The 21649-nt window shown below is 43.2% G+C and overlaps 4 protein-coding genes and 4 non-coding genes across 9 annotated transcripts; all 8 read left to right on the top strand.

The window, feature by feature from the left end:
* The first annotated feature begins 2141 nt into the window (after positions 1 to 2141).
* On the top strand, positions 2142 to 7769 carry rps3 (ribosomal protein S3). Its single transcript, XM_076145844.1, has 7 exons — positions 2142 to 2213; positions 2910 to 3040; positions 3974 to 4067; positions 4529 to 4623; positions 4738 to 4925; positions 6494 to 6696; positions 7694 to 7769. The coding sequence occupies exons 1-6, from the start codon at positions 2184 to 2186 to the stop codon at positions 6691 to 6693; spliced, it is 738 nt and encodes a 245-aa protein (XP_076001959.1). The 5' UTR covers positions 2142 to 2183; the 3' UTR covers positions 6694 to 6696; positions 7694 to 7769.
* LOC142995957 (small nucleolar RNA SNORD15) lies at positions 3548 to 3695 on the top strand. Its single transcript, XR_012961703.1, has one exon. It is a non-coding gene; the product is annotated as a small nucleolar RNA SNORD15 (small nucleolar RNA).
* On the top strand, positions 4231 to 4378 carry LOC142995973 (small nucleolar RNA SNORD15). The gene has a single exon (XR_012961709.1). It is a non-coding gene; the product is annotated as a small nucleolar RNA SNORD15 (small nucleolar RNA).
* LOC142995967 (small nucleolar RNA SNORD15) lies at positions 5795 to 5944 on the top strand. Its single transcript, XR_012961706.1, has one exon. It is a non-coding gene; the product is annotated as a small nucleolar RNA SNORD15 (small nucleolar RNA).
* LOC142995962 (small nucleolar RNA SNORD15) lies at positions 6988 to 7135 on the top strand. The gene has a single exon (XR_012961704.1). It is a non-coding gene; the product is annotated as a small nucleolar RNA SNORD15 (small nucleolar RNA).
* A 676-nt stretch (positions 7770 to 8445) lies between the features above and the next one.
* Positions 8446 to 11739, top strand: kctd14 (potassium channel tetramerization domain containing 14). Its single transcript, XM_076145838.1, has 4 exons — positions 8446 to 8562; positions 9826 to 10050; positions 10457 to 10591; positions 10938 to 11739. Exons 1-4 carry the CDS (start codon positions 8509 to 8511, stop codon positions 11247 to 11249), a joined length of 726 nt encoding a protein of 241 aa, XP_076001953.1. The 5' UTR covers positions 8446 to 8508; the 3' UTR covers positions 11250 to 11739.
* Positions 11740 to 11881: 142 nt separating this feature from the next.
* On the top strand, positions 11882 to 13571 carry LOC142994929 (uncharacterized). Its single transcript, XM_076145826.1, has 3 exons — positions 11882 to 11990; positions 12171 to 12660; positions 12943 to 13571. The coding sequence occupies exons 1-3, from the start codon at positions 11882 to 11884 to the stop codon at positions 13283 to 13285; spliced, it is 942 nt and encodes a 313-aa protein (XP_076001941.1). The 3' UTR covers positions 13286 to 13571.
* A 331-nt stretch (positions 13572 to 13902) lies between these two features.
* Positions 13903 to 21327, top strand: ints4 (integrator complex subunit 4). 2 transcript variants are annotated; one of them, XM_076145815.1, is made up of 24 exons: positions 13903 to 14133; positions 14749 to 14943; positions 15247 to 15364; positions 15732 to 15838; positions 15926 to 16037; positions 16175 to 16257; positions 16409 to 16459; positions 16671 to 16759; positions 16937 to 17057; positions 17354 to 17425; positions 17547 to 17721; positions 17815 to 18020; positions 18530 to 18672; positions 18820 to 18935; positions 19056 to 19189; positions 19329 to 19495; positions 19605 to 19698; positions 19836 to 19916; positions 19992 to 20122; positions 20216 to 20275; positions 20374 to 20533; positions 20623 to 20766; positions 20910 to 21030; positions 21129 to 21327. In XM_076145815.1, the coding sequence occupies exons 1-24, from the start codon at positions 14077 to 14079 to the stop codon at positions 21299 to 21301; spliced, it is 2910 nt and encodes a 969-aa protein (XP_076001930.1). In that variant the 5' UTR covers positions 13903 to 14076; the 3' UTR covers positions 21302 to 21327. The 2 variants fall into 2 exon arrangements, with proteins under 2 accessions (XP_076001930.1, XP_076001922.1); XM_076145807.1 differs by having other exon boundaries at positions 13904 to 14133; positions 16172 to 16257.
* The last annotated feature ends 322 nt before the right edge of the window (positions 21328 to 21649 follow it).

Genomic DNA, 21649 nt, shown 5'->3' with positions numbered 1-21649 from the left:
TGGTTGTCCTTGTCATCAGTTCAGGTAGCCATAAGTAAAATTAGAATTCACTCAGAAAGCATACATCTGTCAAGGTCCAAGGTCCAACAGTCCTCTGCCATTATTATTGTTACAGTTATTATATGTATTTTACTTTTTTAAGAAAACTTTTTCAGTATGGAAGACACACACACACGCACGCACGCACACACACACACACACACACACACACACACACACCTTTCTAGAGTCAAGCAAAAACATTTATTTCTTAGAATGATAATTCTAGAATTCTCACACTCCTTTAGGTTAAATTCAAAATTGACCGTCTTGGCAGAAATAATTTTCACAAGCCGAAATGTTGTCCTGTCGAATTAGCGATTCTTGCAGTGCAGCTGATGTTTATTAAAGATGTTTTGCACAATCCTGTCCAGCAGATGGCAGGCATGTTGTGGTGTTGGGGTTAGCAACAGCGTTTATTTGTTCTGTCCCTGTTCACTCTCACAGAACTCCAACTGAACCTGACTGGCTAACTTACCAGCTGATCTATGATGACCTGATCTGGCTGTCAATGCTGTAATCAGAAAGACTGGACTCCATCCTGACAACATCGACTAACAGCCAAGAGAGACTGTGTCTGTCAACATTGTTGGGACTTCAACAAAGCTGCTGTCTGTTACAACTTTAGATAGGGAAGCTGTTGTATTATTATAGACTATTTATTTGCAATGTGTGTGTGTGTGTGTGTGTGTGTGTGTGTGTGTGTGTGTGTGTGTGTGTGTGTGTGTGTGTGTGTGTGCGGTTAAGAGGGGAGTTTGAGGGAAGTATATTTGTTCTCATTTATTTGGACCTGAAATGGGGTAATGTTGTATAATGATTTATGGGGTGTGATGTAAATCATACCGTATAGGGTTTTAATAAAAGAAAAGTGCAATTGGGGGTAAATAACTTGTGTATGTGCACATCTCCTGACCTGCTCACTCTTAATCAGCTGTAAACACTAAATGTTTATGTATCAAAGCTTTACTGCATCTTACAGGAAACTCTGTGATATTCAATGGTCAAATCTGTCCCTTATCCCCCAAGAGAGCCAATAAGGGTTCACTTTTGATATTTTACTGGGTGCATATGTGTAAATTAAGTTGGAATTTAATCTTCATCACAATTATACAACAAGAAAAATTAGGCACACCCAGACTTAGTATGACAAGTTTCTAGACTGAGGGGACCCTGATCAGTGTATATTCAGAATCCTGCCAGAGTCCTGTCAGCAGACTCAAGGGTCAAAAGCACATTAGCAAACAAAGAGAGATTAACATCTGCCACACTACACACCATCAAGGTGTTCTAGTTATTAGCAGTTCAGCTTGCCACAGAGGATGACAATGACTGACAGCACACACAGTTTTACATGTTTTATTTACAACACATTTGATACATGTTTTGTTGCAAACATTCCTCAGTCTGCACAAGGATACGTTCACAAGTGGCCAGTGTAAAGATAAGGCTGGACAAACATGCAGGTACTGGACTGAAAAATATTTTAAACACTCCTGTCTATATTTTATTTCAATACTGTCAGTTGTGGCTCTAACGCAATACATGCAAATCTGTAATGGCATCTAGGGCAGTTTTATTAGTGCACTGTCCAGGATGCATACAAAATGGTCTGTACTAATATAGCACCTTTCTCCAAAGCACTTTACAATGACCCACCCATTCATACACGGATGACTAGGGCCGTACCTTGCAAGGCACCAAACCCTGGAGCAGGGTTCAGTGTCTTGCCAACAACACGTAAACAGGCCCTCTAGGAGGATCTGCCAAATCAAAATAGTACATTGTTTCTGCTGTGGCCTATGATAACAGTCAAATTGATAAAACTGAAAAACTAAAGATTTGCAAAGTGAGGGGAAGAATTAATTAATGCCATAGTTTAAACAACACATCTCAGATCACATACTGTATGTATATACACATATGTGAAAATATTGTCTACATTTCATTTATGAAACGTAAAAGTTAAATCACCCAGAAAAAGAAAAGAAAATCACCAAAGATTTGACGAGCGGCGTCAAATGCTCCCCTAAACTACAAGTCCCAAGAATAGGCCGAGGTAGGCGCTTACCGGAAGTTACACATTTTGGTATAAATCTATTTCCGGATCCTCTCAGGGTCCTTTCCTGTCTACGGCCTTTTGGAAGATGGCGGTGCAAATCTCCAAGAAGAGGAAGGTTAGCCACATTTCATGCCCGTTTTACTCACACAGACAATGTATATGTGTACAAATGAAATGGATTCATTTAAGATACCAACGTTTCGTATCCGCCGGTGTCTTTGCTGTACGCGTCGTCCCCCGAACCATGGAGGATTGTGCTAGATGCTACCGGCGCCGCGTCCTCACTACGCTAACATGGCATTTGCTACCGGGGCCACGCACTATCAGTTGCCCAGGTTCCACAAGCATGAACGCCGTTTTAATGAAAGATTGGAGTCCTTAGCTTGTGTGGGCTTTTTATTTTACCAACCGTCTAATATCACCTGTAAGCCGCTCCGGTTTTGCTTATTTGCACTCAATTTAATTAACGTAAATGTAACCGTCTCAGCGTAATGAAGGCGAACCTAAGGCTAACCGGCTAGCAGTGCCAGACAGCCCTATGGAAGTATCAATCGCTGCATCACCAAACGTGTGATCAGTTTCACTCTGAAACGAGTGTGATCGGAATGCGTTGTGAGTGTTTGGTGTGTTGAATCGATAGATATTTTTAAGCAAACTAGTAATAGTTTCTGGCGGTATTATTGTCCGACTCCTTTTTCTTCTGTGATATTAACTGCATGTGAATATAAATCTTGAAAGTCTGCCAGTTAATTGCTTCTAGCACACTGCATCTTGTTTCAGTGTTTCTAAATGGACTTTTTCCTCTGCTCAGTTTGTCTCAGATGGCATTTTCAAGGCCGAGCTGAATGAGTTTCTGACTCGTGAGCTTGCTGAAGATGGCTATTCAGGTGTGGAGGTGCGTGTGACCCCAACCAGGACCGAGATCATCATCCTGGCTACAAGGTCATTGTCTATAAAAGCGAACTGGTGTGAATGTTCCACATAGTCAGTGTGAACAGAGGCTTAATCTGAAAGGCTGAGCTTTGTGTTCAGGTACTCAACCGCTGATTGCAGGTTTATTTAACATAACAAACTGTCAAAATCTTGCCACTCCGGGTTACTGATAATTAATTTGATTCATTTGTTACTCACCATGCCTTCACAAAGGCATGATGATTGAATGGTGTTTCTGCTGTCCAATCACATGACGGTGTGGATCACCCAAAACTGTATGCTGGCCCGTGTAGCATTAACAATATGCATAGAACCTTTATCAGGTTCAGCCCGAGTGAAGTTTTCAAATGTGCGCTGATAGCAAAATCAAAATGCATATATGCCCCCAAATTACATAAAAAGTCAAATGGGACAACGAGCATTAATGTTGTAGAAGTTTTCAACACACAGTAAATAAGCTCTGTGTGAAGAACCTTGTTCTCGGTCCTGCTGTATTTGAAGTAATTGACTTATTCCCTTCGGTGATGATACGATGACGAGTCGGAACGGGACTCATCCTGATTCTGTGTGTCTGGTTCAGAGCCACGTTTTGTGGTTCTGCTCTAGTCCCTCAGAGCAGAGAGTCCTTTTCAATTGAAGACATAGAGGCATTTGTCTGAGAAGGGCTGTATAGACTTGAACAAGGAATTTGACACCATGTCTCACGCTGGCACCGTTTTTCTGTTTCATCTAAAAGTGATACTGGTCCCACTGGGTCCCTTTCACTCAGTCTACTCTACAATAAGAATGGTAGAGAATAAAGATGTGCTGGGTGGCAGACATAACTAAGCTACTGGTAAAATTCAGAAAGGTTTCAAAGTTTGAATTGGGGGCAGCTTAATTTTCTGAGGTAAAAACTTCTCCCAGTCGCTGTGACCTTAAAGATCTGTCTGATGGTTGCAGGACCCAGAATGTTCTTGGAGAGAAGGGCCGTCGCATCAGAGAGCTGACTGCTGTTGTCCAGAAGAGGTTTGGCTTCCCAGAGGGCAGTGTGGAGGTAAGACTTCAGCAATGTTAGAATTATCAATATTTGACTCTTTATAAAGCTGTTGCATCTGTGAAAGGTCTTAAATGTCTAGAATGGTTTGTAGCTGTCACCTCTGTTGTGGCCCTGATTTCATAGCTATAGTAGTCCATATTAATGGATGCATTTCTCCTCCCTTCAATGATGATATGATGACGAGACAGATGGGGACTGTCTGATTCTGTAGGCTCCTGGTTGAGCTCCACGTTCTGTGGTTCTCCTCTGGGTCCTCAGATCAGCATGTTCTTCTCCCTTGAAGACTTAGAGGCATTTGTCTGAGAAGGCTGTAAAATGTTATATACATGTATCACTGTATATAACATGTATAAGTACATGTACAAGTATATGCTGCCCAGTCAATTTCCCAAACGCATCTCTTTAAACAAGATTTTGTTAGCGGACTGTACTTGAAATTGGCATTGACTGTTTTTCAGCTGTATGCTGAGAAGGTTGCCACTCGTGGTCTGTGTGCCATCGCCCAGGCTGAGTCTCTGCGTTACAAGCTGCTGGGAGGCCTTGCTGTGCGTAGGCAAGTATTGCACTAACCACAAATCAAGGCCATGAAGGTTGTCACAAAATCTGGAATTGAGTAAGCATGTAGTTGTAGTATGGTAACACTGTTCTTTCCCTACTCTTCTCCCAGGGCATGTTATGGTGTTCTGAGGTTCATCATGGAGAGCGGAGCTAAGGGCTGTGAGGTTGTGGTGTCTGGCAAGCTGAGAGGTCAGAGGGCCAAGTCCATGAAGTTTGTGGATGGCCTGATGATTCACAGTGGAGATCCCGTCAACTACTACGTCGACACAGCTGTCCGCCATGTCCTGCTAAGGCAGGGTGAGTACTGCACTTCATCTCTGAATAACCTCCAGGACAGGTTGTCTTACAGTAACAGCACTTCAACTAACGTATAAATCAGGCAATATCTTATTAAAAATGAAACCAGACTATGATTTTGATCAAGCCATTGTTGCCCTTTGGGGTTCTTGATTTTTGATTCGTACACAATCTACTGGCAGATGGCTTGTTGACTGCAAAACTTTCAAAGCTTTGTTGAATGGTGTTTCTGCTGTCTGATCACATAACCAAAACTGTATGCTTGCCTGCATAGCATTTACAATATGCACAGAACCTTTATCAGGTTCAGCCTGAGTAAAGTTCTTAAATGTGCTTTGTGTTAAGGTTTCCACTAAAGCTTTCAGTCAGTGGAGTTCTAGTAGCACAAGCCAATTGGATTTGTAATTTTGAGTAAGCTATTTTATTTGTTTTTAGGTAGCAAGCTAGCAAGTTGACTGGTGACGCTAGCTTGAATTGCTGTAGTCCACCCTTGGACGACAGGAATTCCTGTAGTCCAGGGGTGGGGAACCTCCGGCCTATGAAACTGTTTGATCCGGCCCGCCAGACAATGGTGGCTCTTCTGATGACAGCATATAAATAATTATACTGTGATTATGTATCTCCCCCTGGGGGCTGATGGCAAAATCAAATTTGGTCTTACAAAGGAACTTCTTTGGCACTTGTGACTAGACATATAATTAGTTTTTTATCTATTTGATAGGTTAGATGCTTCTCCAGCTCTGTTGGTCACCAAGATGGAAGAAATTATGTATCTTCCTAAATTTAAAAACTGAATTTTAAAAAATGGCCTCATGGTGATCATGCATACAAAGCAATAATTTAGAGGCTAAAAACTCAGGTTAACCTCCCTTCGGTGATGATACGATGACGAGTCGGAACAGGACCCAGAATGCCTCTGAGATTGACCATTTGAGATCCGCGTTCTGTGGTTCTTGTCTGGTTCCTCAGAGCAGACTGTCCTTTTCATTTGAAGACATTGAGGCATTTGTCTGAGAAGGGATGTATGTAGGGCGCTGGTAACAGACCGATGCTTTTCCAACTGTAGTGATGGCACAAACTAGTGAGTTAACAAGCCCCTGCTAGTTAGTGGGTCACTGGTCAGCTCATTTGATGAGTCTGCTCTTCATTGTGTCCATTTCAGAGGCTGGTATGTTATTCAAATCAATAAGGAGCCCTGAGGTGAACCCCAACAATCCAAATGCGTTTGTACGGACAAAATTAGGATTGTGTGCACATAAACGTTATGGTTGATCTGTTAGGTGTTTAATACGCGTTTAGATCTCTTGAGATAGCACACCCAGACATTCTTGCAGAGGGAATCTCTGTTGGAATTGCCTCTCCCGAGGATTCATCCTTGATTCCTTATTGTCAAGTTTTTCTCTGGCGTTTTTCTTCATCTTCGATTTTTTTGGTTGGGTTGGGAATTTTCCTTTTGTTGTGGGTCTGTAAAGCCCTTTGAGACATTGTTTGTGATATTGGGATATAGAAATAAAATTAGCTTGACTCCAGTGCTATCCCTTCTGAGTTGACTGTCATACCTTTTTCAGGTGTGTTGGGTATCAAGGTGAAGATCATGCTGCCCTGGGATCCCAGCGGTAAGATCGGCCCCAAGAAGCCCCTGCCCGACCACGTCAGCATCGTGGAGCCCAAGGAAGAGACCCTACCCACCACACCCATGTCTGAGCAGAAGGGGGCCAAGCCAGAGGCACCTGTGATGCCCCAGGGAGCACCTGTACCCACCGCATAAGGGGTGAGACATCCCTCACAAAGTCTGGGTCATGCTGAATCCAATAGTGTCCTGGGGAAATGCATGTGCAAGGGACAAATGAGCAGTGATGATGCTGATAACATTCAGGCTCAGATTTTGATATGTAGTGACATAGGTTATCAAACCAAAGCATATATGCCCCCCAAATTACATAAAAAGTCAAATGGGACAATGAGCATTAATGTTGTAGAGGTTTCCAACACACAGTAAATAAGCTCTGTGTGAAGAACCTTGTTCTCGGTCCTGCTGTATTTGAAGTAATTGACTTATTCCCCTCGGTGATGATACGATGACGAGTCGGAACAGGACTCATCCTGATTCTGTGTGTCTGGTTCAGAGCCACGTTTTGTGGTTCTGCTCTAGTCCCTCAGAGCAGAGAGTCCTTTTCAATTGAAGACATAGAGGCATTTGTCTGAGAAGGGCTGTATAGACTTGAATAAGGAATTTGACACCATGGCTCATGCTGGCACCGTTTTTCTGTTTCTTCTAAAAGTGATACTGGTCCCACTGGGTCCCTTTCACTCAGTCTACTCTACAATAAGAATGGTAGAGAATAAAGATGTGCTGGGTGGCAGACATAACTAAGCTACTGATAAAATTCAGAAGGGTTTCAAAGTTTGAATCGGTGGCAGCTAAACAGCCTCAGCAGGCTTCATTCACGATATTACAGTCCCTAAATAGGTATTTTATGAAGAGAACTTAATTCGGTCAAATCACATGCAAACATCATTTCTTATCAGATTTGTCTTGCGCCCCTCTTACGCATTGTAACACACACACACACATGCATTAGGTGATGTGAATGAATGAATTCACATGTAGTTTGTGCTTTTGGCCAAGTTGACCTTAACATTTGATAGAATACAGAAAATAAGGAAAGACAGTAAAAGCTTTAAAACTAAAGTTTTTGTTTGCATTACTCATTTATATTGTTTTGCATTGCAGAAAGTTAAATTGACATGATTCCTTTCTCTTGCAGGTTTTCTGCCTTTTGTCCAGGTAGAAGCAAGACCTTGTTTTTTTCTGTACAAAAACAATAAAATCTGGAAAATTCATTTGTTGCAATTGTTTTGTTTACATGCAGGGTTTCTATTATAAATTATATGAAAGAATGGGAGACTGTCACCTAGCATTGGAAGTAAGAAGGCTCACTCGGATCAGATTTCCTGGTATTTGATACCACAGGGAGACCAGTAAGCTGCACTGTATAATCACATTTGGGTGGGATTGATTTGCCATGAGAGATGTCAGAGCTACCATTCTCCTCTCCCACCACCTCCACTGTGTCATGGACACCCAGGACCTCGCCAGCCCTCCTAATCAACTGGTCAGCCTTTTGTCAGCAGCTGTGATGTTTACTCTTAAGCAGGTTGTATGATGATGCCACTCCATAAAAAATAGATTATGCTTCCACCAGTGTCATAAAGTGTGAAGAATCGCCCACAGTCTCAGCAGACAGATCCTACAGACGATATAAAAATATATGATCCATCTGAGTGGGGCGAGTTAAAACGATTGGGAACCATTGGTCTGATGGGGGGGCCACCACCTCATTCATTCATATTGCTTTTCTTAAATAAATTGAGATACTGCTTATCTCGTTACCCCTGTCCTACAGGAGTAAGTAACGTCCTCACGTTTGGTTCCTAATGTAGTCGAGCAATTCACAGACATCAGCTTTGTCCACAGAGTGACTCTCATCTCATCCACGTATGAGCAGCGTGTCCGGGTTAGGCCACGCCCCCTGCTGCTACCTGCTCGCCAGGGTTGTCGTCTGTCGTCCTCACAGTAAAAATGAGCCTGCCGGACTACAAAACAGCTGGGAAACAGCCCTCCGTCGCCATTCCAGTAAGAACTAATTATGTTTTTAGACGATTTCACGGATTTTGAAGTCACACTTTTTTAACTTAAATGACACTGACTCAATTCCGAACGACAGGCGAGACGGTAAAAAAGGCAACTTTGTCTTTATTATGATCCACACGAGTTATTTTATCTCTTTGCTTTTGTACATTTTTATTGGGTCAGTTTATTTCATACTTTAACAGCATGAATAATTGAGCGTTACGTCTGCTGTTATTCCACAACTACCTCGACTCAGGTATCAGGAAACAATGAGATTTAGCCTGAAAGAGCAGATGAAATTCTGTTAATGAAGTAACTTAAAGACATTTGGAAGAAAAAAAACCCTAACCCTAAAACAAACAGTAAAATTCACCACCTGGCTGGGTTCTTTCTGTGCAGAGGTCTGTGTGGGGTTCCTCCCACAGTCCAAACATAAAGGTTAGGTGAACTAGTTCAGAAATGCCCAAAGGTCAGACATTCCATTAGTTTTAAAATCTGTTGTTTGTTGTTTCTCTTATTCATCTTTATTTTTTGAAGGGATTTTGTATTTGTCATTGTATGACTGTTAAACCTTTAACCATCCCTTAAGGATAATTTTATGATTATGTGATATTAGTTTTACTCCTTATCTTACTAAGGGTTTAAATGGGTGTAACTACAGGACGATGTAATCACTAGTGTAAAGGTAAACATATTGACCACAATCACCAAAATGCAGAACACACAGAAAGAGGTATTTCTTCCAAATGTATTAAACAGGACTTTTAGGTCTTTAAGTGTTAATGTTTCTGATGCTACATTAGCCTAAATGTTGTAGATCCAAGGTACAGCGGGGCTTCATCAGGTTACAGTCAGTTACTGGTTGTCTTGATGTCAAACTGTGTATCAGTTTTGTGTATTTTTAGTCACTTGACTTTGACTTTGACTTGAGTCACAAACTTTGCTGTTTTGAGATCTGATTTAACTTAATTCAGTCAGTTTTGACAGCAAGTACGTGTGATATCAATTGAATTTAAGCATTTTCACTCTCCAAACCAAGTAGGACCCAAGGACCTTTGACTTCATCAAGACTTAGTTGTGCAAAGCACCACCATGACCTAATCTCTGCTATATACTGTACATGTGAATATATCTGTCATTTATAAAGGCAGAAATAATAGATCGGGCCTTACAAATGTTCTGTCATGCATGTGTGTGTTTAAACAGTTTCAGTTGAAACAGATCACATTATTACAAGTTTGTTGATGAATACATTTTCCCTCTCAGCACTCATCTGTAGTGCAGTTGAATGTTGGAGGTCATCTGTTCAGCACTTCTCTCACCACGCTGAGGAAACATCCAGGCTCAAAGCTGGCCGAAATGTTCAGCAGTACATCTAAATTACACCCAGACCCACGTGGGCACTACTTCATTGACAGGGACGGATCAAAATTCGGAGCCATCCTGGACTTCTTGCGCACAGATCAGCTCCCCACCCAGAACGTCCAAGAGGTAAGCAGTAGCAACAAGTCTAAAGCCATGTATCAGAAGAAGACTGAAGAACCATAGTCTGATTTAGTAGAACCGATCCTCAGCATTTGGAGTATCCATGTTCTAGTGGTTATGGTTCACTGGAGAATATGTCACTGAAGCTAAACGAGTAAAACAGAAGGTCTCTACAGGATGTAAGTAATGTTCTTATTAGCATTTTGGATAAGGTAATAGTTACAAGAGCAGCAAAAGTTATCAGACTGGGTCTTCAACTGAATTTCAATTTTAAGGAACATTTAGGCATTTTGTCAAACCTCACAAAGAAATGTCCAGATACAGGATGTTTCACAAACAGAATGCTTTCTTTTAGATTAAAAATAGTGTATTATGAACTGATGTGTCCCTGTTTCCTGTGTTTTTGTCACAGGTTTACAGGGAGGCAGTCCACTTTAACATAAAACCACTGATGAAAAGTTTGGAGGAAAGCCCTCGGCTGTTTGGAGAGCTGGTGGGACGGCAGCAGTTCCTCTCCAGAGTTCCTCACTACAAAGAAAATATAGAGGTGACTGACGCTCACTTGTGTGATGGCAGACAATCAAATATAATTGAATACAATTTACAAATATCCAGTTGATTGTCACTAAGGCAACCACAGTTATAAACGCATACTCACTAAAAGGTCATTTGGGTTATGTCCAATGTGCTAAAGTAGCTTTTCCAGTTGAAATTACACTAATATGTCAAATCTTTCCTTGTCATTAATCCTTAGTAATTGGACTTTTATCTCTTATTATATATTTCTTATTTCTCATCTGGTTATCATCACATTTCATCTCAATTGAAGAATTACAGGCCTGCTCTGCTCTTTGCTCTGCTCTCGATCAGCAACAAGTTCACATTTCTTCCAGGTGTTGATCCGTATTGGCCGAGCTGAGGCTGTCGCCGCCCGACAATCTACCATCATGATCTGCGTACTGCGGACAGATGAGGATTTGGGTTCTTACAATGACGCCATCAACAGCCTGGAGGCAGACAAGGAGTCAGTGGTGACTTTTGGGCCCTGGAAAGCCGCTCCGTGCGTCAAAGACCTGCTGGACTGCATCCAGCTGGACATAGAGAATCATGGCTACAGAGTGACCATAGAGCCTCATGTCATGGAGAAAAGCTTCCTATCCAAGAGCTACAACTATTTTTACAAACTCATCTTTGCCTGGTGGTGATGGGAGAGCTTTGCTTCAAATCAAAGCTGGACACAGTGTATTCCCACTCTAATAGAGATCCAGATCAATCATAATCTGCTGAATTTGTCTTTAATCGTTTCATCAAATGACAGTGTGTAGTAGGAAAGTGTCACTGAGCAACAAAACCAACAAGAATTATTATCAACCTCTGCAGCGCTTACAGCCTTTCTAAGCTTATAGTTGTCAGTTTTGCAGCGACACTTTGACTCTATAGTTGATCTCAAAGACAAAAGGTAGCACAGGGTCGGTGTCATTACAGGCGTTCAGCTGAGATTCACCGTATCAGCACATCTCAGTCTATGACATTTCCGTTATCTTCACTTGTTCCTTTGAGGTCACTGGTGTCTTTTCGCTGATTTAAGCTTTGACAGGTAATTTGTATGTGTGCAAATTTATTTATTTTTTAATCAGAAGACCGGGTAAATGTTTCTAAATCAGCCAATCACGAAAACATAAATTACTTCTAATGAATTAAACTGAATTTTGCTGTTTCAACGATAAGTGTGCCTGACCTTCCTTTAGTGGACACGTAAACACATTTTTACCTCAATGTGTCACACTTCCTCTTAAATGTCCCAGATAGAGAAAGGTTGCACAACACTGTTTCTCGGATGATGAGAGAAGATTACTTATCAGTGACAGTAAATGCCACAGAGGCTCACACAATGGATGTGGGAAAGTGTTTGAAAGCCTTGCTGGTCTCCATTCTGCTTCTTTCAGGTACTGTGACTTTATTTACTGTATTATTTTTGCATGAATGTTCTTTTATTTATTTCATTGAATGTAGGGTAGATAAACACAAGGATTTTTCTGTGTATTCTCTTGTTTTGCCATTAATCTGAACCTGTGAATGTCATGACCTAAATTGGAAAATTGCTGATGAAGACATCTCCTTTCCAGGTGTGAGAAGCATGAAAAAAGATGCTGTGTTTATTTATGGTCACATCGGCGGCATCATCCATCTGCCCTGCAACAATTTGGTTTACCCAAACTGTTCCTCCACCTCATGGGACTTCTTAAACAGAGAGCAGCGTATCCATGAAGTTAAGATGGGGGAGGTCATGAAGGAGTCGGACAGATGCAGCCGCATGTTGCTGACGTCCAACTGTTCCCTCCGTCTCCAGGACCTTAGGGCCGAGGATGCTGGCACCTACACGTGTCTGCAGCAACCCACGGGAGAGTCCACACATGGAAACTCTCACATTTACCTCTCTCTCCTCACCATCTCTTCGCCATCCCTGATCACTAACCTGAAGCCTGGAGGGAAACTGATTCTAAACTGCATCCTGTTCACTTACTATGATAGTGGCAGCTGCAAGTCATATTCTGCTAACGTGTTCAACCTCAGCTGGGTGGCTGAGGAAAGAGCTGACATATCAAAAAACACAAGGTTGTCTGTTACTGCTGTTTCAGTCCTGGCTTGCTTGTTGCAGACCATGTGTGCAAATAAAAAGACAGAATCTAGCTTTTTAAACATGATTTCAATCTTTAAACCAAGTAGAGGAAATGTCCATTATCTTTATTACTTTCACACAATTAAAAATGTTTGATCATTTGCCAACAAAATGACCTAAAGTACAGTATATGCAGTATATTAAACATTCCAAACCAATCCACTCCACGCAGGCATCAGCAATTACTGATGATGAGGATGTGTGTGTCTTCCTCTCAGGTATGTGGTGATTGGACACTCTCACTGCAATATCACTCTGGTGACCAACCTCCAGAGTGACGACCACAACAGGAAGTGGAGATGTCAGCTGAAAACCTATGAAGACAACAGTGTGGCGGTGTTCCTGGACTTCACCTCCACCTTTGTGCTGCAAAGTCCTTCCACTGATCTGACTTTGATTCCCCTGAACACCAGCTGTTCCTTCCAGCTGCTCATAACTCGAATTATGCTCTGTGTGTCTCTGCCTATCATGCTCATCATAGTCAATTTGTCCATGCAAAGGGGAGACCGTAAGAGGGCCAAGGTGTCTGCAGCAGACATTGAGGTTCGGGAAATTGACTGACAATGATGCAATGCTTTTATATCATGTCTGACTGAATTTAAGCTGAACAAATTTGCTGTTCACCTCCACTGTTTAATTTCTTGCTGTCACCTTCAAAGAGTAAGAATAGAGAGAAGCCTTACCAGTTCCTATGAATGCAGTATTTTTAGGGTTGTATGTGTTTGTTGACAGTGGTGGATTCTAAGACTAAACTTTCTATTTCTATAACTTGTTGTAACTTTGAGGAACTCCTGTGTATTGTTAGCGATTCATTAAAATGTTTCTATTTTTACAAATCGCACTGCTGCTGGTGGTGCAAAAATAATAAAAATAATAAAAATAAAACAAAAATGTCTACAGCGCCTTAGTGGGGTAAATATGAACTCCTAACACAAGAAAATAAGCCCTGAATAATTTGCCACTACAAATGTGTTTGGCTATAACCATTTTGAAATTCCACAATACAAGCTGATTGAATCTGTGCCTGTGGAAAACCATAATAATATTAGTTGGGTCAATATTTTCTAGAAAAAAGAAAACACACAGCCGAGCGTTTACTGTGAAATCGCACTCAATTCCGTTCGGACAATTTTATCTGAAAGACGTTGTTTAGACATTAGAGCAGACATTTTAAATGACAGCAGTGTGTGAATATTAAATGAAAACGCTATAGTTTAAGCTTTATTTTAGCAAGGCCCCAGTGCGTTTTCCGTGGTTTACCGTAACTACGGAAAGTCAAATGGAACAATTTTAGTCCCTGGCCCTGTCGCATTTAGCTTAGGCTGAGCCTAGCTTAGCATCTCTCAGTGGATATGGCAGCACATCTGAAAAAGCGAGTTTACGAGGAATTCTCTTCTCTAGTTGTACAGGTGAGCAGATGAATATGTTTTACCTGCGCCCCTTAAACTCAAACAAATAAAGCAACACCGAGCGTAGAGTTCGGCGCATCAGCTAATGCTAAGCGTTTGGCTGCCAACAGCCTGCATCTTCATAACAATGATCTTCAATAGAATACGCTTATAAGTAGTGTTATACATAAACGCGAGTTATTTGCATTACTATATGTTGTGCTTGATATATACACCAATCCATAACTTTCAATTTTAATGCTTTCAAACACATTGAATTAAGTACTACGACATGTGATCTACGACTTCAGCTCCATTTACTGATACCCCACACAGAAAGCTGTAGTATAAACAGTGGCGTGAAATTGAGAAAAAGACGTTAAAATCAGTCTTTGGTCATCTGATAGCCCCTTTAAATTATGTTCATGGCTCACTAAGCCAGTCATTAGTGAGCCATGAACATAATTTAAAGGGGCTATCAGATGAGTCATTTTCAATAATTAAGTATGAAGATAATATCTAATTTGATACATTTTTTGTCCAAAGAGGAGATGAGAGGTGGGATGCAGAGGGTAGGCGAGGCTGCAATTTAAAAAGTATATCACTGTTTAAGTTGAAGTGGTTTTATTTTGACAGATTCCACAAGAAGAGGCTCCAGCCAAGAAACTGCGTCTGTCCAAACCCAGTAAGTCTGCAGCACTGCACATCGACCTCTGCAAGGCCGCCAACTCCACCGATGCCCTGCAGTACCTGCTGCACTTTGCAAGGAAGCCGGTGGAGGCTGAAAGCGTAGAGGGAGTGTTCCGCATCCTGCTAGAGCACTATTACAAGGTAAGGAAGAAGAATAATACTGACTACACGTGGGAATGATCCACCTCTGAAAAGATGTGGGGCTGTCAGAGCTTTAAACCAAATCACTGTGTTACAATGTGTTAGTCTGAACTGTTTTTAATATGGACTATCAAAATTGCCTTTTCTTAAAAACAAGTAAAGTTTTTAATTGTTATTCAAGTAATACATTTTTTGTTATGAATTTTCTTTTTTTTTTTAATTTTCACTTAATTCCAGAAAACAGACTTAAAATCAGTAATAAAGTCAGTTCTTGACCCTCTCTGTCTCTCTTTGTATCATCAGGAGACTGATAACTCGGTCAGGCTGAAGATTGCGTCTCTGCTGGGGCTGCTGTCCAAAGCTCAGGGCTTCAGTCCAGACTGCGTTGTCGACGACGCCATTAACCTGCTGGGCAATGAGAGTACGACACACAACACTCATCCTCTGATTTTTGTCTCTTCACAATGTAGCTACTCACTGTAGAACATGTTGTGAATGGCTAATTTCTTGGCTTATATCTGAACCCTCTGTTTACTCCATTAAGTTTGCAGTCACGTTGGCAGATGTTTAAAACATTGTGACATTTATTTCCACATAAGATTGTGGCATAAAACAAACCACAGAATATCAGAGACCATGTGATTTCTCAGTGACACAAGTTTGAAACTCAACCAATGCGTGTACCATATGAGCAAGAACTTGGGATTGGGTCACTTGTAAATGTAAAGTAAGAGTCATTATGAACTATTTGGGTGAAAGTGACGTCTGTTTGTCGTCTCTCTCCACAGAGTCCCATCAGGTTCTTGCTCAGCTGCTCGACACCTTACTGGTCATTGGTTCACATCTACCTGAGGGTCAAACAGTAAGACAGAGGCTCATTGAGGTCGCATGCAAGGTAACACTCACACACACACACACATAGTATTCACATTACGCACGATAGTTTTTAAATGTAAAATATTTTCTTTTTTTCCCCTCTCAGCACCTGTTTGACACATATTTTGGCGTAAGGAACAAATGTCTGCAGCTCTTAGGCTGCCTTGGCACGGTGGACACGCCTCTGACCAAAGAGGAGGGACCTGGGACATCCATGGGTGTGTGCATGCTGTAATCAGTCATAACAGAGTCTGGAGTTGATCTAACTGCTGTCTACTGTGTTTCTATCAAGCTGTACAGTATCTTTGTGTTTTATCCATTTTCTTATATATTGCGTTGCTCTGTGCACCAGTAGGAGTGAGGGATGTCCAGAGTGTCATCAGTGATTACTTTGGAGACCAGGACCCCAGAGTTCGCACTGCGGCCCTCAAAGCCATGGTAGGTCACTGTCAGACTCCTCTCTCGCCAATCACAGCAATCAACACTGACACAGCCAGCAAACACAAATCCACTCTGAAATCCAGCTTAGTATTTGTTTAATATAAGAGTACGACTCAGCTCATTGGGAGTGCTGCTGTTTGTTTTCCAGCTACAGCTGCACGAGAGAGGAATGAAGATTCACCAGATCATCTATGACCAGGTAACAACAAAGCCTCTGCAACTGTAACTGCCAAAATCATCCTCATCAACATTAAGTGTGTGTGTGTGTGTGTGTGTGTGTGTGTGTGTGTGTGTGTGTGTGTGTGTGTGTGTGTGTGTGTGTGTGTGTGTGTGTGTGTGTGTGTGTGTGTGTGTGTGTGTGTGTGTGTGTGTGTGTGTGTGTGTGTGTGTGTGTGTGTGTGTGTGTGTAGGCCTGTAGGTTGCTGTCAGATGACTACGAGCAGGTTCGCTCGGCAGCAGTGCAGATGGTGTGGGTGCTGAGTCAGCTCTACCCAGAGAGGTCAGATTACATCAACTTTCACACGCTGAACCTTAACTGCTCTTGTTGTGTTCTAGTTACATTGGGGGGGGGGGTTCAAATCCTAACTAACGTGAAAGTATTAAAAGCAGCATATTTCTGTCAAGTTCTGTTTGTGATCAACTCTTCATTATCTTTTTGTTCCCCTTCTCCAATCAGCATCGTGCCAATCCCATCGTCCAATGAGGAGATCCGTTTGGTGGATGACGCATTCGGGAAGATCAGTCACATGGTCAGCGATGGCTCCTGGATGGTGAGAGTGCAGGCCGCCAAGACCCTGGTGAGGGGACACAATGACACACACACACACACACTCATAGACTCACACACTCACAGACAAAATGCTGTTAACTTCAGGCTCCAAATAGCCTTTAATATCATTACCAATTAATCTTCTGTATATTTTTTTTATATTGTTAAACTTGGCATATAGAAGTATAGTCCCAAGACTTACTTTCATTTGGCTGACTAGTCTCAATATTAGTGTAAGTACTGTTTTACTGATTCCAGGTCTGACATGCAGAGATCATTTATCCTGGCTCAGGATTTGTGTGTGTTTGTGTGTGTGGTCATTAGGGTTCGATGCTGCAGGTCAGCCCTCACTTTCTGGAGCAAACTTTGGATAAGAAGCTGATGTCAGATCTTCGGGTGAGTAACTGGAGCATGTTCAGCAAATGCACTTGTGGAGAATGTGTGTTGAAATTGGCTGCAAACAAACACACAAGTCCTCACAACACAAAGCCTTGATCCTCCTCTTCTCTCTGTCCAGAGGAAGCGCACGGCTCATGAACGAGCCAAGGAGCTTTTTGCCTCTGGAGAGTTCTCGTCTGGCAGGAAGTGGGCCGACGACGCTCCTAAAGAGAGACTGGACACCAACACGGTGAACCTTATCGCCTCGGGGGCCTGCGGAGCCTTCGTCCACGGCCTGGAGGATGAGATGTTTGGTACGGAACAAAGCGCTTTATAACGCGATCATTCCACCTCACTGGCGCTCTCCTTCACCTGAACTCTTTCCTGTGTGTTCCACATTATATCAGAGGTCCGTATCGCGGCAGTGGAGGCGTTGTGTCAGCTGGCGCGGTCGTCTGCTAGTTTTGCAGAGAAGTGTCTGGACTTCCTGGTGGACATGTTCAACGACGAGATCGAGGAGGTCAGGCTGCAGTCCATCCACGTGCTGCGGGAAATCTCCACTCATATCACACTCAGAGAGGATCAGCTGGATACTGTGCTGGCTGTGCTTGAGGTACACACACATTCGAGTTAATTCCAAATTCTGCACACACACACACACACACACACACACACACACACACACACACACACACACACACACACACACACACACACACACACACACACACAAACTCTCACACACACACTCTCACTCTGTCTCTCTCTCTCTCTCTCACACACACACACACACACACACACACACACACACACTCTGTCACTCTGTCACTCTCTCACACACTCACACTCACACACACACACACACTCTCACTCTCTCTCTCTCTCACACACAGACACACACACACACACACACACACACACACACACACACACACACACTCACTCTCACTCTCTCACTTTCTCACACACACACACACACAATCTCTCACACACGCGCGCACGCACGCACGCACGCACGCACGCACGCACGCACGCACGCACGCACGCACGCACGCACGCACGCACGCACGCACGCACACACACACACACACACACACACACTGACGTAATCGCTGTCTGCAGGACTCGTCTCGAGACATCAGAGAAGCCCTGCACGAGTTATTGTGTTACACCAACGTGTCCACGAAGGAGTGTATTCAGCTGGCTCTGCTGGACTTGCTGAAGAACCTCAACAAGTACCCGACGGACCGCAACTCTGTGTGGAAGTAAGAGTGTGTGGCAGTGTGTGTATCTAGGTCAACTTCAGAATGTTGCTGATTAACTGAGGCGCTGCCAAATTAATGTTACAATTATCATAAACGTAATCGAAAAATGTAGAAGCTGTTGACTGATGTGGTGCGTTTGTGTTCCAGGTGTCTGAAGTATCTGGGCTCTCGCCACCCGACGTTAGTGTTGCCGCTGGTTCCTGAGCTGCTCAGCACGCACCCGTACTTTGACACACCGGAGCACGACATGGACGACCCGGCCTGTATCCTTCACGAGTTTCAAAAGTAGTGATGTTGTGCAGCTTTACCTCCATGACTGCGTGCAACAGTAGAATAGATCGTTTGCTGTGCGTCCCTGTGTCGTAACCTTAATGTAATCTCAGACATTGCAGTGCTGGTTCTGGTGTTTAATGCGGCCAAGTCGTGTCCCACCATGCCGGCCTTGTTCTCTGACCACACCTTCAGACACTACGCCTACCTCAGGGACAGTCTGTCGCACCTTGTACCCCCACTGAGGGTGAGAACACGTACAAGCGCCGGTCATTTGAGTCCGAAACAGTCCTCGGGACCCACAACACTGCACCTTTTCCATCTGTCCTTCTTCTACCCACATGTGACGACTAAATAAGGTGCACGTTTCCCTCTGTGTTGTCCAGTTGCCAGGCAGGAAACAAGTCTACAGTTTGGAATCTGTGGACTCCGGTTCCGTCTCTGGTTCCGTGGAATCGGCTCAGCTTTTCCTCCAGCAGAGTCTAAACCGCATCAGCACCATCCAGAACCTGGAGGCACCGGGAGCCCAGGACCTGCTCAACTTCACTATACGGTACACGCACATCTATATTCAACACACATTTGTGCCTTGTCCCCCTGTAGTCATGTGACGTGTTCCACTTTCTGGTGTTTAATGTCTTCGCTCCTCTCGCGTCTGTCAGGGATTTGCAGCGGCTCGGGGAGCTGCAGACCGAGTTGGCTGGAGCTGCTGATTTCTGTGCCACGTACCTGCACTGCCAGCTGTTGCTTATGAAGGTAATATAGAGCTGTGTCCACATATGAGCAGGTCAGCGTGTCAGGACAGTTAAGTGTGTCAGTGTCCTCTTTGGATGATGACTGAAACCTTAAGATGAAGCTCCGAAAACAAAATGCACCCCCTTGTGCTCTTTCAGGCTCTGCAGGAGAAGCTGTGGAACATGGCCGTCCCTCTCTGCCTCAAACAGAACGTCACAGCAGCCGCAGCGACTCGACAGGTCAGGACACACGCACACCCCCCCTCCCTCGAGACAGCTTCTCGACAGCTTTCAAATGTTGCATGCTTTCTGTAGATCCTGGAGGAAACCTACAAGCTGGAGTTCCTGTACAGTGGATTGGAGAGCAGACAAGTGGCCACCATTCACCACGTTCGTCTCCAGGCCAAAGCTTTGCAGCTCATCCTGACTGCACGCACTAGACAAGGGTTGGTATATACATACACACACACACAAATGATCCGTTTGTACGTATGTTTCTTATTTCTTAATTATAGCAGATCTTGTTGTCTGTCGTTCAGATTGGAGTCTCTCATCAGCAGCTGTGAAAAGTTCCTGCATGATATCGAGTCTTTTCAGAGGTAATCTTTCTCTGTGACCCCCTTTCCCTAAACACACATTCACACTCACACACACACACACATCTTTTGTTTATCACTTTGTTTGCTGCGTCTCTCAGGCTGTTCCTCACAGAGCTGCCCCACCTCCAGGACAGTTTTGTGAATAAAGTCTTGGAGTTGATGCCCAGGCTGTCGTCCTGTAAACCAGTGGAGATGGTCAAGATCCTTCAAACGACCTTGAGACAGAGCGGCCTGCTGCAACTCAGACTACCTGAACAGGTATGGAATGGAACCTACAGGTGCTCTTTGGTAGATCAGGTAGATCATCTCCTTGGCTGAGACCAGTTTCACTGACATTTTCTTGACAGATTCATCGGGCAACAGCGAAAATCATAGAGCCAACAGGCGAGTCTGATAACCCACTGAGGTTCACATCTGGCCTGGTGGTGGCGCTAGACATTGATGCAACGCTAGAACACGTCCAGGACCCCCAGAACACTGTGAAAGTACAGGTCAGTCTCTACTTACTTTCATTGATTATTGATTGCTCAACCACCTTACCAATCAAATTGTTTTTTCATTTCATTTTAAAAACTCTTTCCACCAATGACACTGGCTGATTAACCTGATTGCTGTGGACTGAACACATCTTCAGGTTCTGTATCCAGATGGTCAGAGTCATGTGATCCATCCCAAACCCGGAGACTTCAGGAAGCCCGGCCCACACAGACACAGACTCATCACGCAGGTTTACCTCTCACACACGGCCTGGACAGGTGTGTAGCACTGCCTCTGCTTCCACGAACATTCAGCGCTTCATCTACAGCATTCTATAATTCTAATGAACACCTTCATACGTTCCTCTTGCTTTCAGAGCCTTCTCAGATCGAGGTGCGTCTCCTGCTGGCCTACGCCTCCTCTTCCTCTAAGCTGGGATGGAGCGACAGCATCGAGAGCCTCCCGCCACCAGAGGCCGCCATAGAGGGAACCATTCCCTTCAGCAAGTCTGTCAAAGTATACATCATGCCCAAACCTGCCAGACGCTAATGAAACACCGGGCGAGATTGTTGTGGTTGGTTTGCTAAAATGGCTAGTGATCATTTTTAAAGTCTCTTTAGAAGTTGTGAATAATGGAAAGAAAGAGACTGTTATGACGCTAGAAACCGTTGAATTTGTATGTTGTATGTTGTATGTTTGTATTTGTATTGAACAACTATTTTCTGTACTCATCGTGTGTGACAAACATGTCTCGACTAATTAAAATTGTGATGAGTAATAGTAATTTTCTTTTCTTATGAATACTTATAGTATTTTTTAACTTCATTTCACAACATTCTGATTTTTTAAATGTCACTATCATCTAATGTCCTGATAACATGTAAGAGATGAGCAGCA

Source organism: Genypterus blacodes, unplaced genomic scaffold (assembly GCF_046128005.1).
Source record: "Genypterus blacodes isolate CSIRO-AG114 ecotype Tasmania unplaced genomic scaffold, CSIRO-AGI_Gbla_v1 ptg000003l_1, whole genome shotgun sequence".
NCBI lineage: Eukaryota > Metazoa > Chordata > Actinopteri > Ophidiiformes > Ophidiidae > Genypterus > Genypterus blacodes.
This window is presented reverse-complemented; position numbering and strand designations above follow the sequence as displayed.